Source organism: Acanthopagrus latus, chromosome 9 (assembly GCF_904848185.1).
Source record: "Acanthopagrus latus isolate v.2019 chromosome 9, fAcaLat1.1, whole genome shotgun sequence".
Lineage (NCBI taxonomy): Eukaryota > Metazoa > Chordata > Actinopteri > Spariformes > Sparidae > Acanthopagrus > Acanthopagrus latus.
In genome coordinates this window covers 21978597-22000587 of record NC_051047.1, presented here as the reverse complement: position 1 = coordinate 22000587, position 21991 = coordinate 21978597, and the positions used below count along the sequence as shown (strand labels likewise).

Sequence of the window (21991 nt, the reverse complement as noted above, 5' to 3'; positions counted from 1 at the left end):
ACTTGTGATTCTTGCTCGAAAATACCAGCAAAAAACAAAACAAAAAAACCCAAACATCTGTTGCTGTGTGCAGTCTGTGTGGAGAGTGCAAGGAAAGAGCGGTTCTGCTCTGATTTTTTTTTTTTTTTTCTCCATCATATTTTTTTGCAAATACTGTCACAGGAGCGAGCATTTTAGCTCTCACTGACGAAAATAGCACACAGCCTGAATCAACAACCATTTAAGTTATTGATTTTTAATGGTGGTTGATGTTGCCCGGGGTCGTCCTCTGCGTCTTCTGGTTACCTGAACTGAAAAGCAATTACGTCGCGACCGCAGTCCCTTCCTAATATGTCTGTGAATGTGAGTGAATGTTTGATTTTTCGGGGGGCAGTTGCACGCGTGACGAGGTGTCTGCTAATACGGCGACGACATGCAGTTCACGTCTGTCACTTCTGCTGACATTTAGACAACACATTAATAAGCACCCTGGTATTTTTGGTCCCCTGACTAGGCTCCACCCTAAACCATTACGTTCATCATTAATAAGCCCGTTCAGTAATGGCTTGTGATTACTTGACATTTACCGCGGAATCCGTCACCGTTGCGTGTCGAGCGGCGTCAAAGTGTGGAGGGGTGGAAATGCTGCCTCACACAGAAAAAAAACAAAAAACAAAACAAAACAAAAAAAACAGGTCAATTTGAATATCAAAACAGCGACACAATGGATATAATTCACGCTTTGTTAACCTTTCAGCCTGTAGAAGAGCAGTGAGGCCTGTGAAGCCGGCTCAGACGGCTCGAGTCGCACTGCAGAAACCACCAGCGTGAGTGACTCGACTCGCGCTCTATATAGACACATCCAGAGGCCCCCTTCTCCACTGTAGTGCTCTGTTTAAGCTGTCACGCGGGTGCTCGCTCTCTCAATGCCAATGAAAGAGCTGCTTCGCTGCTCACAATACAAGCAGGGCTGCCACAGTTATTGCTGGCGCTCGCTATTCCATTTCATCCTCATGTAGCCTCTGATGCTGAGCTTTTTTTTTCTCCCCCCCACTGGGGGAGTTTGTTGCTCCCCAATCTCTCCGCTCTCTCTTTGTGCGAGGCTTTTAAGTGTATTCTCCGAGGGGGGAAAATAAGATCAGTGTTCTGTTTCAGCATTTTAATATCTATTCTGTCTAAATTTGCTTCACACAAGGTGAATGAGCTGTAATTCTCTCCATGTGCTCCTACCATTGTATGAATTTGTGGGTTCTGAATGACGTCGGCGACACTGATGCTGATGACGGGGCTCACGCGTGACCCGAGTGTTGTGTCAGTCAGTGCGCTCAGTAGACGCTGGGTCAAGCAGTCCAGTTTAAAGAATGGGTAGGAAGCTCGAGAGTGTCATGCAAAATGACAACCATCCAATGTTCAGTGCTTTTAGTGGGCTGAAGAGCTCTTTTAGTGACAGGCCTGTTACGCCGAGATGCTCTTCTGAGAGATTGAGGAAGTCTTTTGTACCGGCTGCAGTGAAGTTTTTTTTTAATAATGAACACTGCTGCTGACTGTCACTGTCAGCCCATCTAAGTACTGTCGAATGTTGCTCGCCACGAATATGTTGAATATTATAGGGTTCACTATTTATTATTTACATGTACATTTTCACTGAGGGCCTTTAGCAGACGCTTTCGTCCAAAGCGGCTAACAATAAGTATGTTTGTCGAGGCAGAATGAAGTATAAAGCTTGAAAATGCGTTGTCACAACGCTGGAAGCAGGAACACGACATGAAGACTTTTTTTTTATAACTAAGTGTTTCTCACAGAACGGCGATGCTACAACAAGTGATGATCTTGCATAAGATACACTTCAGTGAGGTAGTTAGCGTCTAACTTAACAGGTACTTGAACAGTATAAAATGCAGCTCGTGACAAAAATGTGCCAGAATATCTCAGTTCAACATTATCAGTAAATTCATCGTTTTTGCCTCATCGCCGAGAATTGAGACCTCCAGGCTTGTGAAGCAACTTGTCCTGGGTCCTTGTCTGGAGAGCTCACATCACTTTTGAGCTTAAATAATAAAAAAAAAAATCACTGTTTTCTTTGAATTGATCTATTTAGACTTGTATCGTTTTAAGTTGGGGGTCAATCTCGTCACTGAAAGCATAAAAAGTCCATTACAGCTGTTGCTCGTACCTGCTGTGGATTAAATACATGGATGCAGGAACTAGACTTGCCGAGGGGGCTGCAGCATGCCCCAAAACAAGGCTATAACATGCCGAATTTACAAGAAGACCCAAATGATTAAAAATGTGTCAGGAACAGTCCTTCATAAAGTTGGGAAAGCTCCTCCTGACTCAACAACTCACAAAATTGAGTGATTTTATAAGGGAGTCTGGGGGATTTCTCCCCCTCGTCTTCTCTTTGCTGTTGTTGACCGTGGTTGATGTGGCTGCTTTGACCTGTAGTACGTTTGTGTTCCAGCATGTTTGTCAAAAGTTCAACATTCTCAAATTGTTGTTAATTATTTGTGGATAATGTTTAGTCACGTGTGATTCTGGCCAGTTTAATTCATAGGAAAAACCTGAATGCAACATATAGACCGATCCCTCAGTACCAGCAGCTGTGACCGACTTCCCAGCATTCCCGGTTGGATTTTAAATGCTGGTTACATATTTAGCCTTGATCCGCAAAAAGAAAAGACTTGTAATATTAATAACTCTGTTCATGACACTGAGAGGAAAGACGAAACAATGTCACAAATTGCTACCTGGAGCATATCTGTTTGCAATTAAGTACGCGATCGGACGTTCAGTGTCAACCTGTGTTGATCTCACTCACTCTAACAGAAAACATCAGCAAAAAGGATCCTCTGAGTACTTTCTGTACGTTGCACTCCACAATGACAGCCTCTCTCAACGTATTTGATTCAGAAATACGTGGATCTATTTCTGCCACGTCAGGGTAATCCGGACTTTTATGCAGCGACGATTTCCATGTCACAGCACAACTTGTCAAAGGCAATGGGTTTGCCCTCCGCAGAGAAAGCACTTATTTAAGCTGTTTGGGGGATTTAAATTATAGTCGCCTTCTAGAGTACATTGGCTTGAAAAGTTAAAAAAAACAAAATCTCATTACTGACGTCGAGGCGAGGAAGCATTGTCTCCCCGGCTCATCTTCCCCGGCAAGCACATACCTTAATCGTTTTTTGTTTTTTTTTTACTTTTTTTTCTTCTTCTAACTCTCTCTGACATTATGACGCTAAAAAATAATACCGAAAGCATTAACGCACTTTTGTCTTATGATAAAGCTTCTGAAAAATAAACAATGTCAAACACGCACCTTCCCTCCCACACCCTGCCTCCGAACAACATTCAATTATCTCACTTGATTAACTTTTCATTACGACAACTCAAACAAACAAACACTTGGGTGAAGGGGACCCGTGATAAGTGATGCTCTTGTTCCGAAACGACCAGCCGCGAACACAGCTCCATAACTTTTTTTTTCTTTTTTTTTTTTTTAGTGTTCTCAGTAGGTTGAAAATATGCTGCCAACCAGCCTTGCAGACTGCAACATATTAGCATATTTATTAAATTTTTGCCCCTCTAATGGATGGAACATTTACAGTAAGTAGTCAAAGTGATCGCTCTCCTCTCTCAGCGCCCATGCTCTGCTTTTTTTTTTTTTTTGTACTGTGTTATTCTTACCTCGCCGCAGTCACTTCTCCTGTGAGAGATGAGGCTGTGATTTCCAATACTGTTATCACCTACTTCTGCTGTCGATACAGATGCATTTGGTGATTTAAACAGTGATTTCCGAGGAATTTGTCAAAGTGTTACATGACATGAAAGTAGTCCGATTTTAAATTCTGCGCCAGGGTTCGTCCGGCTCTTTGAAGGAGTTGACGTTCCAGACCTTGTTATCCTGGTAACACTGGTTAGGATTGACTGCCAGGCCCCACTACACACTACATAAATAACAGCAGACACTGGCAATCAATATTTCATGCGTCTTACTTTGTTGTTCCACAATCTGGCATAGATACTGTCACTCATATCATTACTCTCACTAATATGAGGATACAATCTGGTGTCATCAAATCCTATTACGGCGGATTTTCTTCCTCAGGAGTGGTTAGAATTAAAATTTCATTGTTTGCAGGAAGATTTCGACACCCACACCCCGTAATGTTTCTTCCAATATTTAAGGGCATGTCAGAAGCCTGGCAGTGTACCAGTTCTCAAATCCCTCAGCGAATTGTGCTTTGAGGGATTAACAACATTTACTGTCACATTTGAGCCCTGGTTTGAGCTACAGGATTACATTTTTTTTTTTTTTTTTTTTGAAAACTACATGTATATGGGCTTGTATCTCTCAATTTCTTGGGGAAAATTATACCTTCTAGACCATCCGGACAGCTCCGTGTCACATCAAAGCCGACACACTTAAGCTCCTCAGATAACTTTCCAAAAGCCTTGTCAATAAATGGTGTCACTCCAATCACTGCACATCTTATACAAATAATGTTTCCCTGCACATACTTCTGGAAACTCTTGAATGTGCGAACCCCGGGGAATTCATGACCCAATTTCATCGTTGTGAAATCAATCTTGTCATTCCTGCCACCCAGAGGATCCCAACCACAGCTACAGACCCACAGAATGGGTTAAGCCTCTAATTTATGGGTGAGAAATCCACTCATTAAAGGTCCTTGAGCCAGCCCGGGTGTACCTCCTGTGTCGGGTTTGCATCCTAATTTGGTCCCACATTAATTACGGGCCTTGACTGCAAACAGAGTTTTGGGGGTAAGACTGGCTTTTCACACACAAAGGCCATGGCCATCTCTAAAGGGAAACCATAATTAGGCCAGATGGGGCAATCTGACTGTTAGCCTTGGGTTAGCCTTTTTTCTCGCCCATGGTGAGACTTCGTGTTTGTCTTGGCAGAGGGAAAGTGCCATGCTCACCATTCTTTCCCTGCCATCTGTGTGGCTGAACGCAGATTGGTCTGAGAAACTTCTGCTCAAGTGGTCCGCTCCGTAGATGTGTGACATTTTGTGTCAGTGATGGTGTGAAGTGAATTTTCTGCCCCCAACTTGGCAAACATTCAGTGCTGCTATCAGTGAAACCAAACTTGTTTAACTGAAGTCTGAGTTCGCTTTACTTTTGCGTGGGATGCTATGAACTATGAGTGATACTGCAACTACTGTGCATATTATGCATCGGTCTGAAGGAGATTGAACCTTTTTGGATGAATGTCTGGATCAGATTTGTGTCTAAGATCCAGGCTTCTGGGTAGCCGTCCCCCATGGCAACTGTTGACAGACACTTGAGAGTTGGAGTTGTAGGAGACAAGCTGTCAGCTTCTGTGGTGCACTACTGACTAGAGCACACAATAGATTGGTATTGAACAGTTATAAAAGATGTTTTTCCTCCTTTTTCCAAGTCCCCAGTGCATCAGTTATGTACCGTCAGTGAAACCCTTTGAAAACAATTGACTGTATAAAAGAAGTGGAAGTCTATGGCTGCAGAAGTGTCTTGAACATGCACAGTAATCAGTTTACTAATGAGTTAATGATTTCAATTTTAAGTTCCAGGTCTTCTTTATTACACCACAATGTTAATTTTGTAAATTTGAATCATATTTAGAGTAAAATAGATGATAAAGTTGGGTATGAGTATGTTTAAAGCTGTCTTGCGATTGAAGAGTCGCTACCATAGTTCCCTTCAATCAGGATAGTGGTTTAGCAAAGCATATGCATGGCACTGTGTACATATAAACATGATTTGGGTGTTGTCTGTGTTTTCATCTCAGAACTTCAATTTATAAAAACCAAATGAAACACCCAATATCTCACTAAGCAGCTGTTTTTTTTCTCCCAGTGAGTAAACAGTAAGCCTGTTTTTTCGCCAGCCAAAATTAGCACCCTGATTAATACAAAAGTGAACATAAATCATGTATCTTCCATGCTAACTAAGCAAGCAGGCAAGAGCATTTGTTGCTTAACATTTGCAATGCCAATGGAATTAACCTCTCCAAAATCTCCAAAAACACCAAGATAGGGATGATCAAATTGCCAAACTCAAGGCTTCAATGGACAATGTCACTGTTACCACTATCTCACTTTCTTTTATACTGCCTATGTTTGCAACATTCAACATTTAGGATAACTCAGTTTATGGTAAGATGGTATTCCACCTGAGAAACTGAGGCTTTTAAGTCATGTTATATCAGTTACTTTGTGTTCACCCAAAGATATTGCACCAGTCAAATTGCTGTCAGCCACCACTGCAAGGAAAAAAAGAAATATGAATACATTTCTTCTTTTTTTTATAATTAGAGTTTTGACAAAATGGAGCATAAAAGTCAAATAATATTCCATTTCAGATTGATTTTGCTGGCTATAGACAGTAAGATTGTTGTTATCTTAATTACCAGAACTGCAAGGGTTGATCAGTACAAGTAGTTTTTCAGCAATGTATTATACTGTGTGATAAATTCATTACAAACTCAGCTAATTAAACAGTATCTATGCCTTAAATTGGCTGGTTCCCCTTCCTATTGTGAAAGCTGAACCTCATGGTTTGTTCTAATTCAAGCACATCGTTTGATCTGCCAGAGCCATACTGACATTGCAAATTTCCAGATGACTGATAGAATTTAAGCGAACGATAATTTCCCCAAAATCCGCTATAACTGAGCCTTCCGTATTTCAACCCACCATTTCTTTTCCTTTTTTTGTTAAACAGGCATAATGTGAAAACAGATGGAATTAATTTTGTGCAATTGCTAGAATCATTCTGTTGATACATCTGATTAGAGTAAATTAGACTGCACCAGACTGCAAATTAGACCGGGCTTGCTGTCGTGAATGCAGAGCGAGTTGCATTTAAATAGCATATTCACAGCGATTCCAACATTTTATAAATCTGAGTTTTCTACATTGTGAAGGTGGATGACTGGGCTCAGCCTGTTTACTGTTTTGTTTACCAGCTCATGAATATTTCTGCATGCGCTCTGAACTTCAAGAGTCACTTCTTTTAAGGTGCCGGCATCATACTTTTGAGAGAAGAGAGGGAATTAAGTATGCAGTTTGTGGCTTCTGTGGCTACAGTTTTTTTTTTTTTTTTTGGTTAATTTGACTCTTTTTTTTGCCAATGGGCTTTTCATCACAGCTGTATTATCCTCCAATTGCAGGAGACTGTATGCAAGGGTGTCTGTTAGTGTCAGTTTTTGAAAATAAACGAAAAGCTTTATTTGACAAATACATACTTCTTCATACAGCATATCTGCAGGCTGTCGATGCCATTACACATGCTTCACTGTTGACTCACGTTCTCAGAGGTAGCAATGCATAGCTACAGATATATGAAAGGCATCCGGCGGACTCAGTGGCAGATATGCAATCCCCGCAGCACTCTGTGTTTGCCAAGAGGGAAAGCTGATCATCTGGCGTCTTTGAGAAGATATGAGGATTAGCTTTGAATATCTTCAGCCCGGCATGTAGTAGTTTTGCATACAGCTTCACAACGGGGAAGTGTGCTAGTACCACGCAATGAATGATAATGCAACAGGTCACATGGGGTCCACAAACAAGCTCGAGAGGCGAGCGAACGGAGATGGCTGGAAGCAGCGCCGTTTTTTTTTTTTTGTTTGTTTGTTTTTTTTGACCCACCTGTCCGTGTGATAATGTTTAAAGGTTTGCTAAAGTTTATTCAGAGGGGGAAAGAAACCAGACAGAGATCAATTATTCTGATATGATCTTGTGCAATAATATGCTCTGTAAACTGATACACAGCTCAGTGATGTGGATAATATCAAGTCTGCGTTTCAACACTGTGTGCAACCACTGGAGACTGCTGGATGATTCCCAGCCACGTTTGTAGCGTCAAAACCGGATGTTTCCCAGGAGACCTCAGAACATCTCCAGCTGTGTTTGTAGCAACCAAACAGGCAATTTAAGCCATAATAGTATGTTTTCCTAAACCTAACCACGTGGTTTTTGTTGTACCTAAACCCAACCAGAGCACAGCATTGTTCAAGATAAGAAATGTAAAGTCTGACTTATCTCTGGTTTTGAAGTAAAGTACTTTGCCAAAATTTATTCTTGGGCTGTTAAACTATTACACATCTTCTTGTATTTTGCGCCACTTCCTGCATGAGAATTCAAACCCAAACAGCCTACATGTTGTTGTGTTTTTTAAAGTTAGCAGAAGACTGCAGATTCAGAACGCAGCTTCATTTTGCAGCCCTGTAAGGCAGCCTGTCAAGAACCTGTTCATTTACACCCATTGTTTTCCTTTGATTTAATTGACACACACCAATTAAAAGTGCATGACAGTCAGAAGCGGCGGAGAAAGTCTGTTTACTCTGAGCTATTCAAATGCTAATGTCTCAGAGAGATAGCAGCTCCTGTCAATGTATCCATCCAAGCAGACAACATTTTCCCAGCATGTGGCTCCTTGTAGGTGGGAGTGATTCTGATTATTTCCGACCTGGGCTTTCTCCCCATCCATCGCCGTCATGACGGCTCATTGTATTCAGTGTTTTGTCATTTCACTGTTGAGCATTATGTTGCTTCTCTTTGCTAGGAGTGCTGCTCCCTAGTCCAGCAAGTCCAATAGGTCCTTCACAGTCTCACTCCGTATAACTTTCACTACAACCAAGAACACATCCACCTCCTCTAAATAAATGTTTTGCTTTTGCAGCTAGTTTCTCACACTCACAGAAAATATTGTTTTGAAGGCAGCAGGTGGAATCACTCTTGTGACATTTAGCCCAGACTTAACATTCTCATAGTAGTTTTTTTCTGTTATCTAATGTTATGTCAAAAGATGTCTTTTTACCACCTCTAAGCTGTGGCTGTCAGATTGGCCCTCATGACATGATTGGCGGGCACCTCTTATTGTTAGCTGCAGCTACAGAGTAGCTCAAGAGTGAATTAAGGTTTAAAGGTTGTAACCCCAACTTTCAATCATCCTGACATAACAGAAAACTTGGACGCCATGGCGAAGGTTGAAAGTAAATGTAACTCAGAGCCTGTTTGACTGTGTAGAGGCTGAAATGCGGTGTATTCTGATCAGGAAGTCCCCATTTATGTGGAAAAGAAGGCCTTTTCACTGCAAGTTTCTAATTTAGTTCACCCCTGTGTGGTAATTACTAGTTAAACATGAGTAATTCAGAGCTGCACAGCAAGATAGATGCAGTTGTTTCATATTATGTCATAATCAGCGGCACATTATGCCGGCGCTCGCCACATTAAGAAATGTTCTAACAGTGCTCACCAGCTGACTGTTGCATTCATTTTCTGAGGGTAAAACTTTAATGATCTCTTGTTAAATTGAGCTGAAAATGCATTCTGTAACTGTGGCAGCCACAAAGTGACGGCTGTGTGTTTTTCTGAGTGCTTTTGTATTATTGTATGTATGTATGAATGTACAATACAGTATGAGTGATTTCACATGACTGCCTTTGTGCATGTTGCTTTATTCTGGGCATATTATACATCCTTCAGAGATATGAACACCTTAGATTTTCTTCTCACTCTTTGATACCTCTTAGAATAAAGGAAACCCTCCTTCACTTAAAGTATAGAGTAAAAACGAATGAGCTGCTGTGATGTGGTATCACCAAGGAAGTCTTCAAAGCATCAAACCATCTCCATTCCTGGTTGTGGCGACCAAAACAGGTCTTTTAAGCCAAACCACAATGTTTTCCTAACCCTAACCAATAACTTTTTGTGCATAAACCTAACCCGAGCATAAGCACAGCCTTGGGACAGGAGATAAATAGAACATGAATTCCAATTCAACCAAATGTAAAGTTGCAACATCGCAGAAACGTACTTGACTTAATATTTGTTCTGGTGATTGGTTTGGTAAAATTCCTTTGCTTAACCCCTTCAACCATTACAACCTGCTCTACATGTCACAAAGACATCGTAGCAAAGTAGTCTTGAAGAATCATTAGTTACGACCTTGAAGGAACGTCAAGAAATTTTGAATAGTGACCAAACTGTGTCACATAATGAAAAAAAGGCCCCCAAAAAACTTATTTTCCCTGCGATAGAAGTCTCTCTTTTTTTCAGCATCACATCAGAATCTCATCCATTCTGTCCGATAACAAATGGAAAGTCTGGAAGAGCTGCAAGATTAAATCCTTTTTATCCCTATTCAAGTTGGCCAAGTGCTCAATCAGAAGTTAGCAGTCTTGGCTTATGAAAGTCTCCAGTGAGTGAGGCTGTATGGGCCCCACAATGCAGAAGATCCGAGTATTTTTATACTCGGATGTCAAACTTCTTTTTGGCATCTTTGATGGAAATGTACTGGGCCCCCTCTTCCAATGCTGTATCCAGATTTCATTATACCTCCATGGCTGTAGGAGCAGCACCAACTCGACCACATCAGATAAACTGTAATCAAACTTCATGACATCAGTCAGGCTGTACAGATGTGGGCACTCAGTTATCTGAGGCCTAACCTTTGAGCTTTTCGGAAAGTCAGATCAAAAAAATTCTCTTTTTCGTTCTGACTCAACAGATGTTATGCGCCAAGATAAGCCCTCCCTTCCACATTAACATTTTGTCTTTACTGGAAAAAAAAAGACATAATCTGGCAGCATTACATTCCCTCATTACAAAAATTCATTACAAAACCTCTGAGCCAATGCAAATTAGTGCTATATATGCATGATGTTGAGGAGACAGGGTTATATCTCCAAGGACTATATGAGTGCAGAAAACTCCCAAACAAGATTTTTCTTTTTTTTTTTTTTTTTTCCAACTTTGATAAAGAGCGTTTCATGCAGGTCTTTAATATAGTTGTGTTTAATTGTTGGGACCTTGCTTAACTTTTTGACATGTTCGGTGGTTTGAAAACTCTCTCTCCTAATTAAAGAGGTCAGCTCGTCTCCAAAAGGTAGCCCAGGGTCTGTGTGTCTTCGTGCAGATAAATGACCTGTTTTGTGAAAATATCCTCTGCATGCATTGCTTAAGACTTGGCCCCTAGCTAATGCTGCGTAGCGCTAATGTATTTTCTTCACACCAAGAGCAGGATACGTGTGATTACAGGTTTGAAATCATCCTGAGATTAGAAGTGTGTTAGCACATAGAGAAAAAGTAAACCGGCTTGTATTTGCAATTATGTGCAATAGACATAAGATGGCGATTTCCAGCTGAAGTCAAAATATTCCATTATTTATGTGAATAAAGATGCAATTTATATCATAAAATATGCAGTAGGTTTAAATATTTGAATGTCAGCAAAATGCGTGTTCATGATTTTTTCATGCATGAACAAATTATGTTTATAATACATACAGTCTGTTTGTGTTAGTAAAAGATTGCTCTCTCAAATGAGATGCATTAACGTGTCACTGGCTCTAATACGCCACTGATTTTGCATCGTGCCTTGTTTATTAAGAAAAGTCTTATTGACCAGAATACATTTTGGCAATTTATGTTCCTTCAAACCAGGGATATGTTTAACTTTACGTCTCTCTATGTTTCAACTTGACATTTCTTTGTGTTGCAACTTAATGTTATGTTGGATTTTTAATTTTCATGTTGCGTCGACGCTCTTCTTATGGTCTGGTCAGGTTTAGGCACAAAACCCACTTGTTCAGGGCTGGTGAAAGATCATCTTCTGACATAGCTGGTTCTTTGAAATTGTCCCATGTCTCATTAACAAGGTCCAGGTTTGTTGCCAATGGCTGGAAAATGTCCGGACATCATGTGAAAAATGCCCAGTGGTTTTGTGCTTATGAATGTTGAAATATCATTTTGAACATTGGTCTCTTGCTTGGTAGCCACGACCAATGTCCCCTCCTCCTCCTGACATTTGAGTTGGCTCATATACGTGAGCATGTAAACTGAGCAGGATACGATACGTATTGTAGAAATTTTGACAGGATGTGTATGAAATTTACAAATTAAACAGATCCATGCTTTGCAAAAACCAACAACAGCGCCAACAGCTTATTCTGACAAACAGGCTGCTACCACCTCGTGTCTAAACTTGATTCGGCTGCAAACCCATAAACAGTCTGAATTTGATATTTCCTTGTCAATATTCCCGACTTTCAATCATAATGCATCCCGGTACATGAATCACCGGAATGGAAAAGAAAACAGAGACTACAGAGATGTTTTGCGTAGCAAACACTACTGAAAGTATAACGTGATGAAAAGGTAAAAGGTTCAGTACGCGCCGACACGCTGCCGTGACATCCTCTGCGTCGACGTCGGTGAGTTTCCGACTTGCACTTCCGTTCACAAACTCCGTTTTCGGTGGAATGCAGCATTGGTGTGGATCAACCTCCGGGTGGCCCGACAGTCACACTTTCCTTGTGTAGCTGCATGTAAGATTGCCACAAAATGAATGTCAACAACGCATATCTTAAAACAAATCAAAAGCAAAGCCATGCCCCGCCGAAACAGTTTGGTTTGTAGATTCTCTTTACAGCTGATTGAGCTCCGGCTCCTTTGCTCCCTTCAGAATCATTTCACCACTACAAGCCGGTGAGGAGTATTAATAAATATCCAAGCAGGCTGTGTCTGGTCATGGAAGACCAAAGGCTACGGGGCATTCACCATTTCAATACTTCGGTGTTTGTTTGTTCTCTGTCACCTCGCAAAAATGAAAATGCAGTCATATTCCACTCAGGCCCCCGTCAGTCAAACGTCCTCTGAGGGGACTATATGAAAATCAAATAAGCACAAAGTTCAGTGCTGTAGCTCCATCTCGGTCCTCTCTGAAGCCGTGAAAGGTAACAGAGCCATCACTTTGCTGCCTGCATATTTTAATATCAATTGAGGTATTTTGTACACCCTTCAGTGGAGTTTAGAGCAACGTCTGTGAGTGTTTTATGATTATCTCTCTCCAAATTTCACTGTTAAATAAACTTAATTTTGATAAACACAACTCAACTTCAGTCAGACTTGTTAGTCAACACTCACTCGCTGTATATCACTGCTGTATTCTTCTTTCCTCTCACAGTTTTCATGGCTATCAGCTGAAATATTGGCCTCCATCAAGCAGTCACACAGATTTATATATTGCCCTCCAAACAATCCGACCGCGCCATTCATCTCAATGTGTCAGCGAGCTCGCGATGAAAGTCAGATACTGTAATGAAAAACGGTCTTCCGATAACTCAATGAGTGTTTTTAAAAGTGCCAGATCCGCTGACGTCACGTAATTCCTCCTCTTGAAGAAAAAAAGAATAATAGAAAATAAAAAATTAAACCCGGCGACTCTGTTTTCATCCAGAAAGTAGTGATAACTGAAAGCTTTGATTGGCCGCTCGGCTTCCCACCCCTCTCTTGAATGTAAATACAGCCTGTCAAGAAGTGATGTGGTCTGCAGCTGCGGCGTTTCATAACGTCGTGAGGCAGTTAGCGCAGGAAACGCGAAGGACGATCAATGCGAGCCTTTATCTTTTTCGGGCAACGAGTTGACATTAATTAGTGTTCGGCAGTGGCGTATCAATCTCTGCGCAATTAACGCTTTGTTTTGCAGGGGTTATATTTTCAATTGTGCCATTTCATTCTGCCGGCACATTCATCACGCCATAATTAGCCGCTCTTTGTTCCTTTCTGTAAAAAAAAAAAAAAAAGATTAGCACTATGCAGAGCATCATCACCAATCACAACATTCAGAAAATACATGAGAGATGACAATGTTGGCACTTCCTGGGGGCTGCTACCACTCAATCAATGTCTCCTTTTATAATGCGAGGCTGCTAATAAGTTTAAATCACACTCATCAGAAGTCTTAGATTGCTGGGTCACAATCGTGGAATTCAAATGTCAAGCCTCATGAAAACTTTTTCAGTTGAAAGACTGACTAGTAACTCTTCACCAGTCTTTCGTCACCACAGTCTCATTTCTTTTTCAGTCATTCTTCCATCTCCTGTCATAGTGATCCTTTAGTTAAGGGTTGTACTTTTTTCTCCAAATAGCTTCCCATACGATCACACCACTTTCATTTCCACGTGGCGATTCGTAAAAAGAAAAAAAAAAAAAAAAAACTTTTATCTAAACTTGTGATCAAATGACAAGGGAGTGATGGTGAGCGAAAGGGGCCGCGACAAGGTGAAAATAAAAAAAAAAAGTAATTTCCCAAATCTAAAAGTAATTTCCCACACTACGCACCCCCTTTCATGCCCTTTTCCCTCCAATTCAGACTCTCTTTCTTGTTTCCCCCCCTGCAGAGCTCCTGTCAGCCTGCCACGAGCTCCGGTGCCGCTACGGCTGCGTCATGACGAGAAACGGCACCTTCTGTTTCTGCGCTGACGGCTTTGAGGTCGGCGAGGACGGGACGAGCTGCAGAGGTAGGATTCAGCTGCGCAAGTGGCAGCAGCGGGGGGTGGGGGCCGGGCTCCTGCCATGGAGCACTCCTCCCCACGTCTCCCTTTGCCCTCAGCCAGACTCCCATCAGATGAATAAGCAGGAGGTGCCACGAGTACGAGAAACATCTGTCTGCAGGCAGGGCCTCATGTACAGTACATGACATGCAGATACAGGACACAGTTTGTCTTTGGCTCGTTCTCTCCATCTTTCTGTTACTGGGGTGCATTTACTCAGGTTTTGCACTATTTTGCACAATTTTGAGGTACTTGAACTTCACTAGAGTATTTCCATCCTCCACTCTACGGTAGTTTGGAGACAAATATTCAACTTTTAACTCCAACACATTTATTTGATGCCTCGACTCCGTTACTATGCAGAGTGCATCAAAGCTAAAGAACCCCATGTTTAAACTTGTATCTGCATGAGTTATGTTGTGATATCGTTAAACGGTATTCATGGTAACCATTTTATCAAAAAAAAGATATTTAGATATCATGTTAATATTACACTATGATAATATATGATGTGGTTAATCCAGCAAAGATGCAAGGCCTTGGGCATTTTTTGGTTATGAGTTTCACGAATAATTGAGTTTGTGTTTTTTTACCCTTTTTTCTTTTTAACTTATGGTTACAGACTCTCTCCACTTAAACACTCATGTTGTCAGGGTAGTTCATTTGCCAAAATGTAATAAAGATATGAATAAAAAAAGATATAATAGAATATATAAGACAGGTTGGATTGCTACATTTTTTTTTAATTTCTAGAGATATTGTGATAATATTGTTATCATGATTTAGTTTGGCCACAATAATCATGGAGAGAAATCCAATCATCTGACAGCCCCATGCACACTAGGAATTCCCAACATATATTTTTTTTATTCAGCTTTATACAAATGATGACCTGCTTATAGATAACCAATCATTTCAATTTTTGTATTTCATAAAGAAGCACACCAGTGGGTAAGAAAAGCAAAGAGGATTTAATATCCTGTAGCTCAAATAACATTTGTTGTGTTAAAACTCGTAGACAACTTTTCCCCCTCTTTTGCAGACCCTTTGGGAACATGAGTTGTTTAATGCAGCCATGGTGTTTTCCTCTGAAACACTGCATGGCTCAAACCATTTGCAACAGTTTGATGTCAATAGAACAACAGCTTCTTCTTCTTTATAATCATATCAGATGTTTAGATGCTATTTTAGCAGTCTGATATATATCGTCCATCCAGATATATAATTTATATACATATATATTTACTTTTACCCCATACTTTTAATATTTAGGTATTTCCATTGACATACTACTCTGAAAACCTCAGTATAAGTCAGTTTTACTGATGATTTTCACATTAACAAGGTAATATTTAAGTGCAATAACTTTTCTTTTTTTTTACAAAATATGACCTTTGGGTACTTTTTTTAGAATACTGTTCATATGTGCCACTGACCTTGTTTCTGACAGCCAGGAAGAAGACAGGATCTTTTTTTTTTTTTTTTTGGTCAAAGGTGCCTCTAGATTTGTGGTGTCTTTTTTGAACTCATGGCATGCGATTGCATAATTACGCCGGGGGGAAGAGGTTTAACAAAGTAGCGCCGCTTCCTGGATTTGATCCTGTTTGGGGAAGACGCAAGAAAGAGTGGTTTATAGGGTACCGCAGCTCCAAAAAAAGGCTCCTTGGTTATAAAAGTAATTATGCCTGAGGTGTTAGAGTGAGGCCACATTAAGTATACTTTATGTATTTGGGTCATGTTTGAGCACACCTAATTTGTTACAAATGACTCTCTTTCCTCTCCCCATAAGATCATGATGAATGTGCCATGTATGGCGCGTGCAGCCAAACCTGCACGAACACCTACGGGTCATACAGATGCAGCTGCACGGAAGGATACATCCTGCAGCCTGACAGGAGATCTTGCAGAGCCAAACAAGGTGAGCGGCACACTTGCATCGGGAAACAACATAATCTGCATAGTAGGTATGTTTTCCTTTTTCTAATAATAAACAGGGCATTTTTTTTTCCTCCGTTCAACTGGAGCGGAGTTGTAGCTTATCATCACCTCGGCGCTCACCAGCTTTGGGTAGGGCAAGATTAATGTGGTTTAGCAGTGACCACATCTATCACCCACATGGGACTGGGTAGACGTGGTCAGGCCGGGATAATGATAAAATTAATGAGCATGAGATTTTAAGTGGGAGCAGTCTGGAGTATTTTGTGCGGAGACAATACCCGGCGTCACCCTGATTAATGTTAATGCCTGATGCCGCTAACAAATCTGTCCTGATGAGCAAAACAGCCCACTTAAATAAAACAACCAAAAAAAAAAAAAAGAGGCATTGTGTTCTGGTGGTCTGCCATTCACACACACACAAACAAGCATAACCTCATGTCGTATAATTTTGCATTGCGTGTTGAACCATAAAGTGAAGATGATTTCTTTTTTTGTTTTTTTTTTTAAGGTGTTGTCACTATGGCATATATGGGTTGAAAATAGCTGGAGGCACAACGCACCTAACTGGGGAGAACGCCACTGTTGCAGCTTTTAATCAATGTGACTGGTGTCCTACCAGGAATAAACTGAATATGATTACCCATAAACTTAAGTGAACCCAATGCTCACATGCATTAATATTAATTTAGCAGAGAGCGATCGCGGTACAGGGATAACGATGGGGTTACCATTACTTGTAAAAAGCTCATGAATATAAATTCTAGATACAGCTCCGTGAGACCAGAAGATGAGGAGCAGCAGGGAATGAAAAACATATTAAGGTGTTGAGTGTGAGTGAAGTTGAAACTCCACAGGACAAATGTTCTTTCTGGAGATTTAATCTTGATTTAATCTCCTCTCGTTTGGCTCAGACTAGAGTTAAAAGGTATCGTGTTTTTGTCATTCAGAGCGTAGATCTGACTCAACAACACCCCGATGCCTTTCAAGGTTTACCAAGTGACTCACGCCAAAAAATTAATTTCTGCTGACACACGATCTGCTTTGTAAGTCACAGTACCCTTTAGTTTAGCCTTTTTTTTTTTATTCCGTGATGACACCTGCTATCCTCAAATTAATAAATGTTGCTGCGGTGGACATTCACCCCGTAAATAAATGTGTTGTGCACAGGAAATTAAATAAACCTTGGACCTCGAAAGGTGCACTTCTGACGTCAGTTTGCTTTCTAAATAGCTAAATATCTGGTCAGCTGTAACACATCAAACAGCAAATGTCACTTTAGTCCATTTACTGTTAGTGCTGGTGTGTGATCTTTACTCACTTCAATGCCACTGCCTCAAACACACAATCTGCTCTTTTAACCTACAGACAAACAGACAAACGGTGTCTCGTGTTCCCTTGCTGGTGATCAGCCTTCCAGCTGCGGTATAAGAGAACCTTTTCAAACCTCCATGAAAAATGAAACATGTCTGACCACTGGAAGTTGATTTAGAGGGATAAGGTGAAGCGGTTATGTGATGAGACATTCTGATTTTTTTTTTTTTTTTTTTGTAACTTGGGTGGAAGATTGGGTTAATAAAGCCCCAATTTAGAAGGCGAACCTGATGTTTGAGAATGTGTTCGGTCAATTAAACCATAAAGCAGTTTATCTTAATCTCATCAGTTTATTTTTAATCATTGAAAATACCTTTCGTTTGATTGTTTTGGTGCTGCTTCATCTGGTGATAGCGTTGGATTTCACTCTTACTTTATGCACCGCTTTCTAACTCTGAAGGTGAAGGCATGCTTACTGTCCTTCTTTGTTTCTCTAACCCTGTATCTGAAAACCACTTTCCCTCTATTCCTTTTTTTTTTTATACATTCTTGTCCTTCTTTGAGGTCAGCTGGTGCTTTTAATGTTTCAACAGTACAAATTGTGCTACATAAAAAAAAATAAATAAATAAAAACAAGATAACAAATGTCCTTATTTTCTCCTCAGATCCTGGTGACAGCCGTCCAATGCTTCTCATCGGTGGCTCGGATCGTATTGTCATCACCCATCTAAATGGAACAGGCCTCCAGCCCCTGAGGTCTCTGAGTGTAAATGGAACACTGGCATTGGATTTCCAGCACAACCAGGAAAGTGTATGCTGGGTTCTGTCGACAGAGTCCTCTGGGCAACTCCACTGTGCCGAAACGAGGAATCTGCGCGGATTCACACGGGAACGGGAAATAAGAACACAACAAAGTTTGCAGCGTACGTTTTCTAGCGTTTCACGCTTTCCCCTTTTTTTCTTACAGTGCATTCTCCTTTTTTTCCCTTTTTAGTTTTCATGATAACTCTGAGTGATTATGTGCTCTCAAATCCCGAACACTCTCACCAACAGCGGTGCATCTTTCCCGTTGGGACACCCGGCGCGCTCTCACACATTCATGCTCACGCTCTCCTTTTCTTCTCTCTCTCACGCTCATACCTGTGAGCTCTCCATCTATCCCCCTTCATTATCCGTGCGGTTGGATGCAGGTTAGCCTCGGCGGTTTTAGCTGCTCACCTTTCCCCTACAGCTGTCCTTCAAACATGCTGGCTACACTGGCTTCGCTACTTCAAAAAGGCGCTATTCCCCTCCTTTTGATCTGATCCGAGTTCTCAATTTATCAAACATATTTGACGCTAACGATGCATGATTTTCGCGCCCTATTTTTCAGTTTTTGAGACTTGAAGTCACGGCCTTTCCCATTGCTCGCATAACATACAGTTTAATACGAGGGCAGTCATTTAGAAATCCTTCTATCACACAGGTGTCAGTTTATACTGTCCTTTACAAAAACAGAATGCAAATCTGCCCAGCCAATTATAATTCTCAGTGGCCATGGTAGGATTTTAAAGGGGCACTGCATCAATATTGATATATCAAGATCAGCTCTTCTCATCAGTGATGAGGTCTTTGTTCTATTATGTCTGCTTTGCATCTGTTTGAAAATGTCGAAATTGAAAACCCTAATAATGTCACTGAGGTTGTCTAAAAATGTGCATGATATGTTTTATTAAGGCACAAACTGGAGCCACGGAGTTTGAAAAGTGTCCTCCATTAAAAATTAATGGGAATGCATTGCTGCGGTGTCAGATCCGTATATGTCACCTAACTCAGGCTAGATGGATCTCAGCAGAGGTTCTAAATGCATCTCTCTACTGAGACGTGTGATGGGGAAGGATAGCTCCCAGCTCCCAGACTGAGGACAAGAAGTTGGAACGTCACATCCTCTTCAGCTCTGATTTTCATTATTCATCCAACCCAGTCATCGGGATCATGTTTGCAATATACGTTCCTTCAAACCACATATGTTGAAACCCTTGCTTAGGTTGCAACCTTGTGTTTTGTTTGGTTTTTTGAGGTTAAATGTTCTATTGCATGTTCTGACAACGATGTGGTTATGGCAAGGTTTCGTCAAAGGCATCCAGTGGTCACATTCTCACAAATGTTGAAACACAGCCTTGAACTGTGGTCACTGGCTTCCCACTATTCTTGCCTGTTTGACAGTCAGGTTAAAAATCTGTAATCCGAATGTGATATAACGCATATGAATATCAAGGTGGTATCTGAATTAAATAATGTGATTTTCGGAGTCTAATACCTGTTTGCCATTGCAGATGTGGAGCACCTAGCCATCGACTGGCTAACAGGCAACTACTATTTTGTTGACCGCGTCACGGACAAGATATTTGCCTGTACCCACGGAGGGGACACGTGTGTTACTATCCTACAACTGGACCTGCTGAATCCTAAAGGAATAGCTCTGGATCCTCTCATGGGGTGAGTGTTCTGTAGCCTATATAATACACCATCTCTGAAAGAGCTCCGAGGCTCATTTATCATCATGCATCTTTTGTTGGAGGAAGAAAATCATGGGAGAGGAGGGGGGAAAAAAAAATCACTATGCATAACAATTGACTTGTCTCGTAGAATGTGAGCAAGTCACAATGAAGGGATTTAAATGATTCCCTGTCCTTCAACTCCTTTCTCTTTGAGCTGTGTAATTTGGTGGATAGTGATGCTTCAGACAGCTTGGACTGTCGAGACATTCATTTGTATTCACTGATTTCACCCCACATCCCTCGGTAGAAAATGCCCCTGCAGGACTTTCCATTACGGATTTTTAGTCTCTGTAGAGATCACAAAAAAAAGCTGAGTAACTGTGGAGTAAAAAAATATCCCTACGGCGAAAAGTGAAACATTTACAGCATGTGGTTGCCCATCACATAGAACCCACTTATTGTGTGGGTTTCATAGCAGTTTTCAGTTTAAAATGAAAAATATATACAATAAAAACAAATCATTAATTGCAGCACCTGTACCAAAGATTTTAACCAATTGCCAGTAGTCTGAAGCCATCTCTGTCCTCATATTTTGAGTAAGCAAGAGCATACCATAGCAATTCAATTCGTAGAACACAAGGTCAGGCACTGAGCTTGGAGACAGGGCTGGTTTTTAATGGTACACAATGGTAACATATTACAATACAATACACAAAGTAAGAAAGTATGGAATTAATCAAGAATGACATGGTAATTAATCATTAATTTATAATTTCTGAATAACTGATTCAGAGACTACAGTAGATAATGATTATTTACGAGGAAACAGACCAGGAGGTACTACATTAATCAATCATTAGGTAATGATTAGTTCATGAATATCTGTTAAATTAGTGATGACTCATTCATTACTAATTTACTGAATCATTATATACTCTTTTTGTTTACCTTCAATTGATGTGAGATATTGTGCTGGGTAGTTGCCCAATAAGCTCCTTAAATACTAGTTACATAATCATTAGTTACTCTTTTTCCAGATCAGAAACAGTAAAAACAATTCACACAGTGTTATATTCACATTCAGGTCACATTCTATCACATTAGTGATGCTGAAACCCTAAAAATAAAGGCTTCTGACAGAGACTTTATGACATGAGATGGACCAATAATAATGATACACCTTTCCCATCAGGACTGTAGATCATGGCACAGTAATAACTGCTTTCATGCATCAGTAACAATGGAAGCATTTTGCCTCCATGCACTAATTGTGTTACGCTATGTCACGACCAGCAACCATGAGGCCAAATGCAATGTAAACCTTGACTCTCAACATATAATTAGTTTGATAACCGAAGCAGAACTACATCGCTTTTTTTGCGCATTTCCAGTTTAAAAGCCGTACTTTAGTCAACAGCTTGAGTTATCACTGTAAGCCATTTGGTCTAATCACTATAATTAGCTGCTGGTTTCTTAATGACATGGAAAGTTCTGATTCGGTTGGCGGCGTCTCTGTGTTCTTATTAAATGCCGGTCGTTAAGCAATATGGCTTATGGTAAATAACAGCATACTTACCTTTGAGTTTCTGCTAAATCTCTCTCTGAATCACCTCTGATAAGTAAGGGTGCCTTTTTTTTTATTATTATTTTTTTTTTATTCCAGGGATTCTGTTATAATCACACATGACTCACAAGACATAAGTGTCCATTCTGTCGTGGGTATGGAGGGCTGACAGTATGGATGTAGAGTGTGCTAGCCCACAGGGGAGCTGGGGACATAGGCTGCTGGCTAGATTGACTGTAAAAGGCAGAGGTTTTTCTAAGGCTTCTTCTTGCCTCTAATTGGTGAGACATGTTTTTTTGAAGAAGAAGAAGAAGAAAAAGAAAGAAAGTGTGAGAGTGCTCTGTCAAATGAAATCAGGAAGGTGATAGATAGGAT

The 21991-nt window shown here is 40.7% G+C and overlaps 1 protein-coding gene across 10 annotated transcripts in view; it reads left to right on the top strand.

Moving 5' to 3' along the window:
* Nucleotides 1-21991, top strand: part of lrp1bb (low density lipoprotein receptor-related protein 1Bb) — a 338212-nt gene that overhangs the window by 159688 nt on the left and 156533 nt on the right. For all 10 annotated transcript variants that reach the window (XR_005076787.1, XR_005076788.1, XM_037108848.1 and 7 more), the window contains 4 exons: nucleotides 14171-14290; nucleotides 16113-16241; nucleotides 18238-18495; nucleotides 19888-20050. Coding sequence is in view for 8 of the 10 variants with exons in the window: in XM_037108848.1 (XP_036964743.1) it covers nucleotides 14171-14290; nucleotides 16113-16241; nucleotides 18238-18495; nucleotides 19888-20050 (670 nt within the window). In the remaining 2 variants the exon portion in view is untranslated. The remainder of the gene's footprint in view (nucleotides 1-14170; nucleotides 14291-16112; nucleotides 16242-18237; nucleotides 18496-19887; nucleotides 20051-21991) is intronic.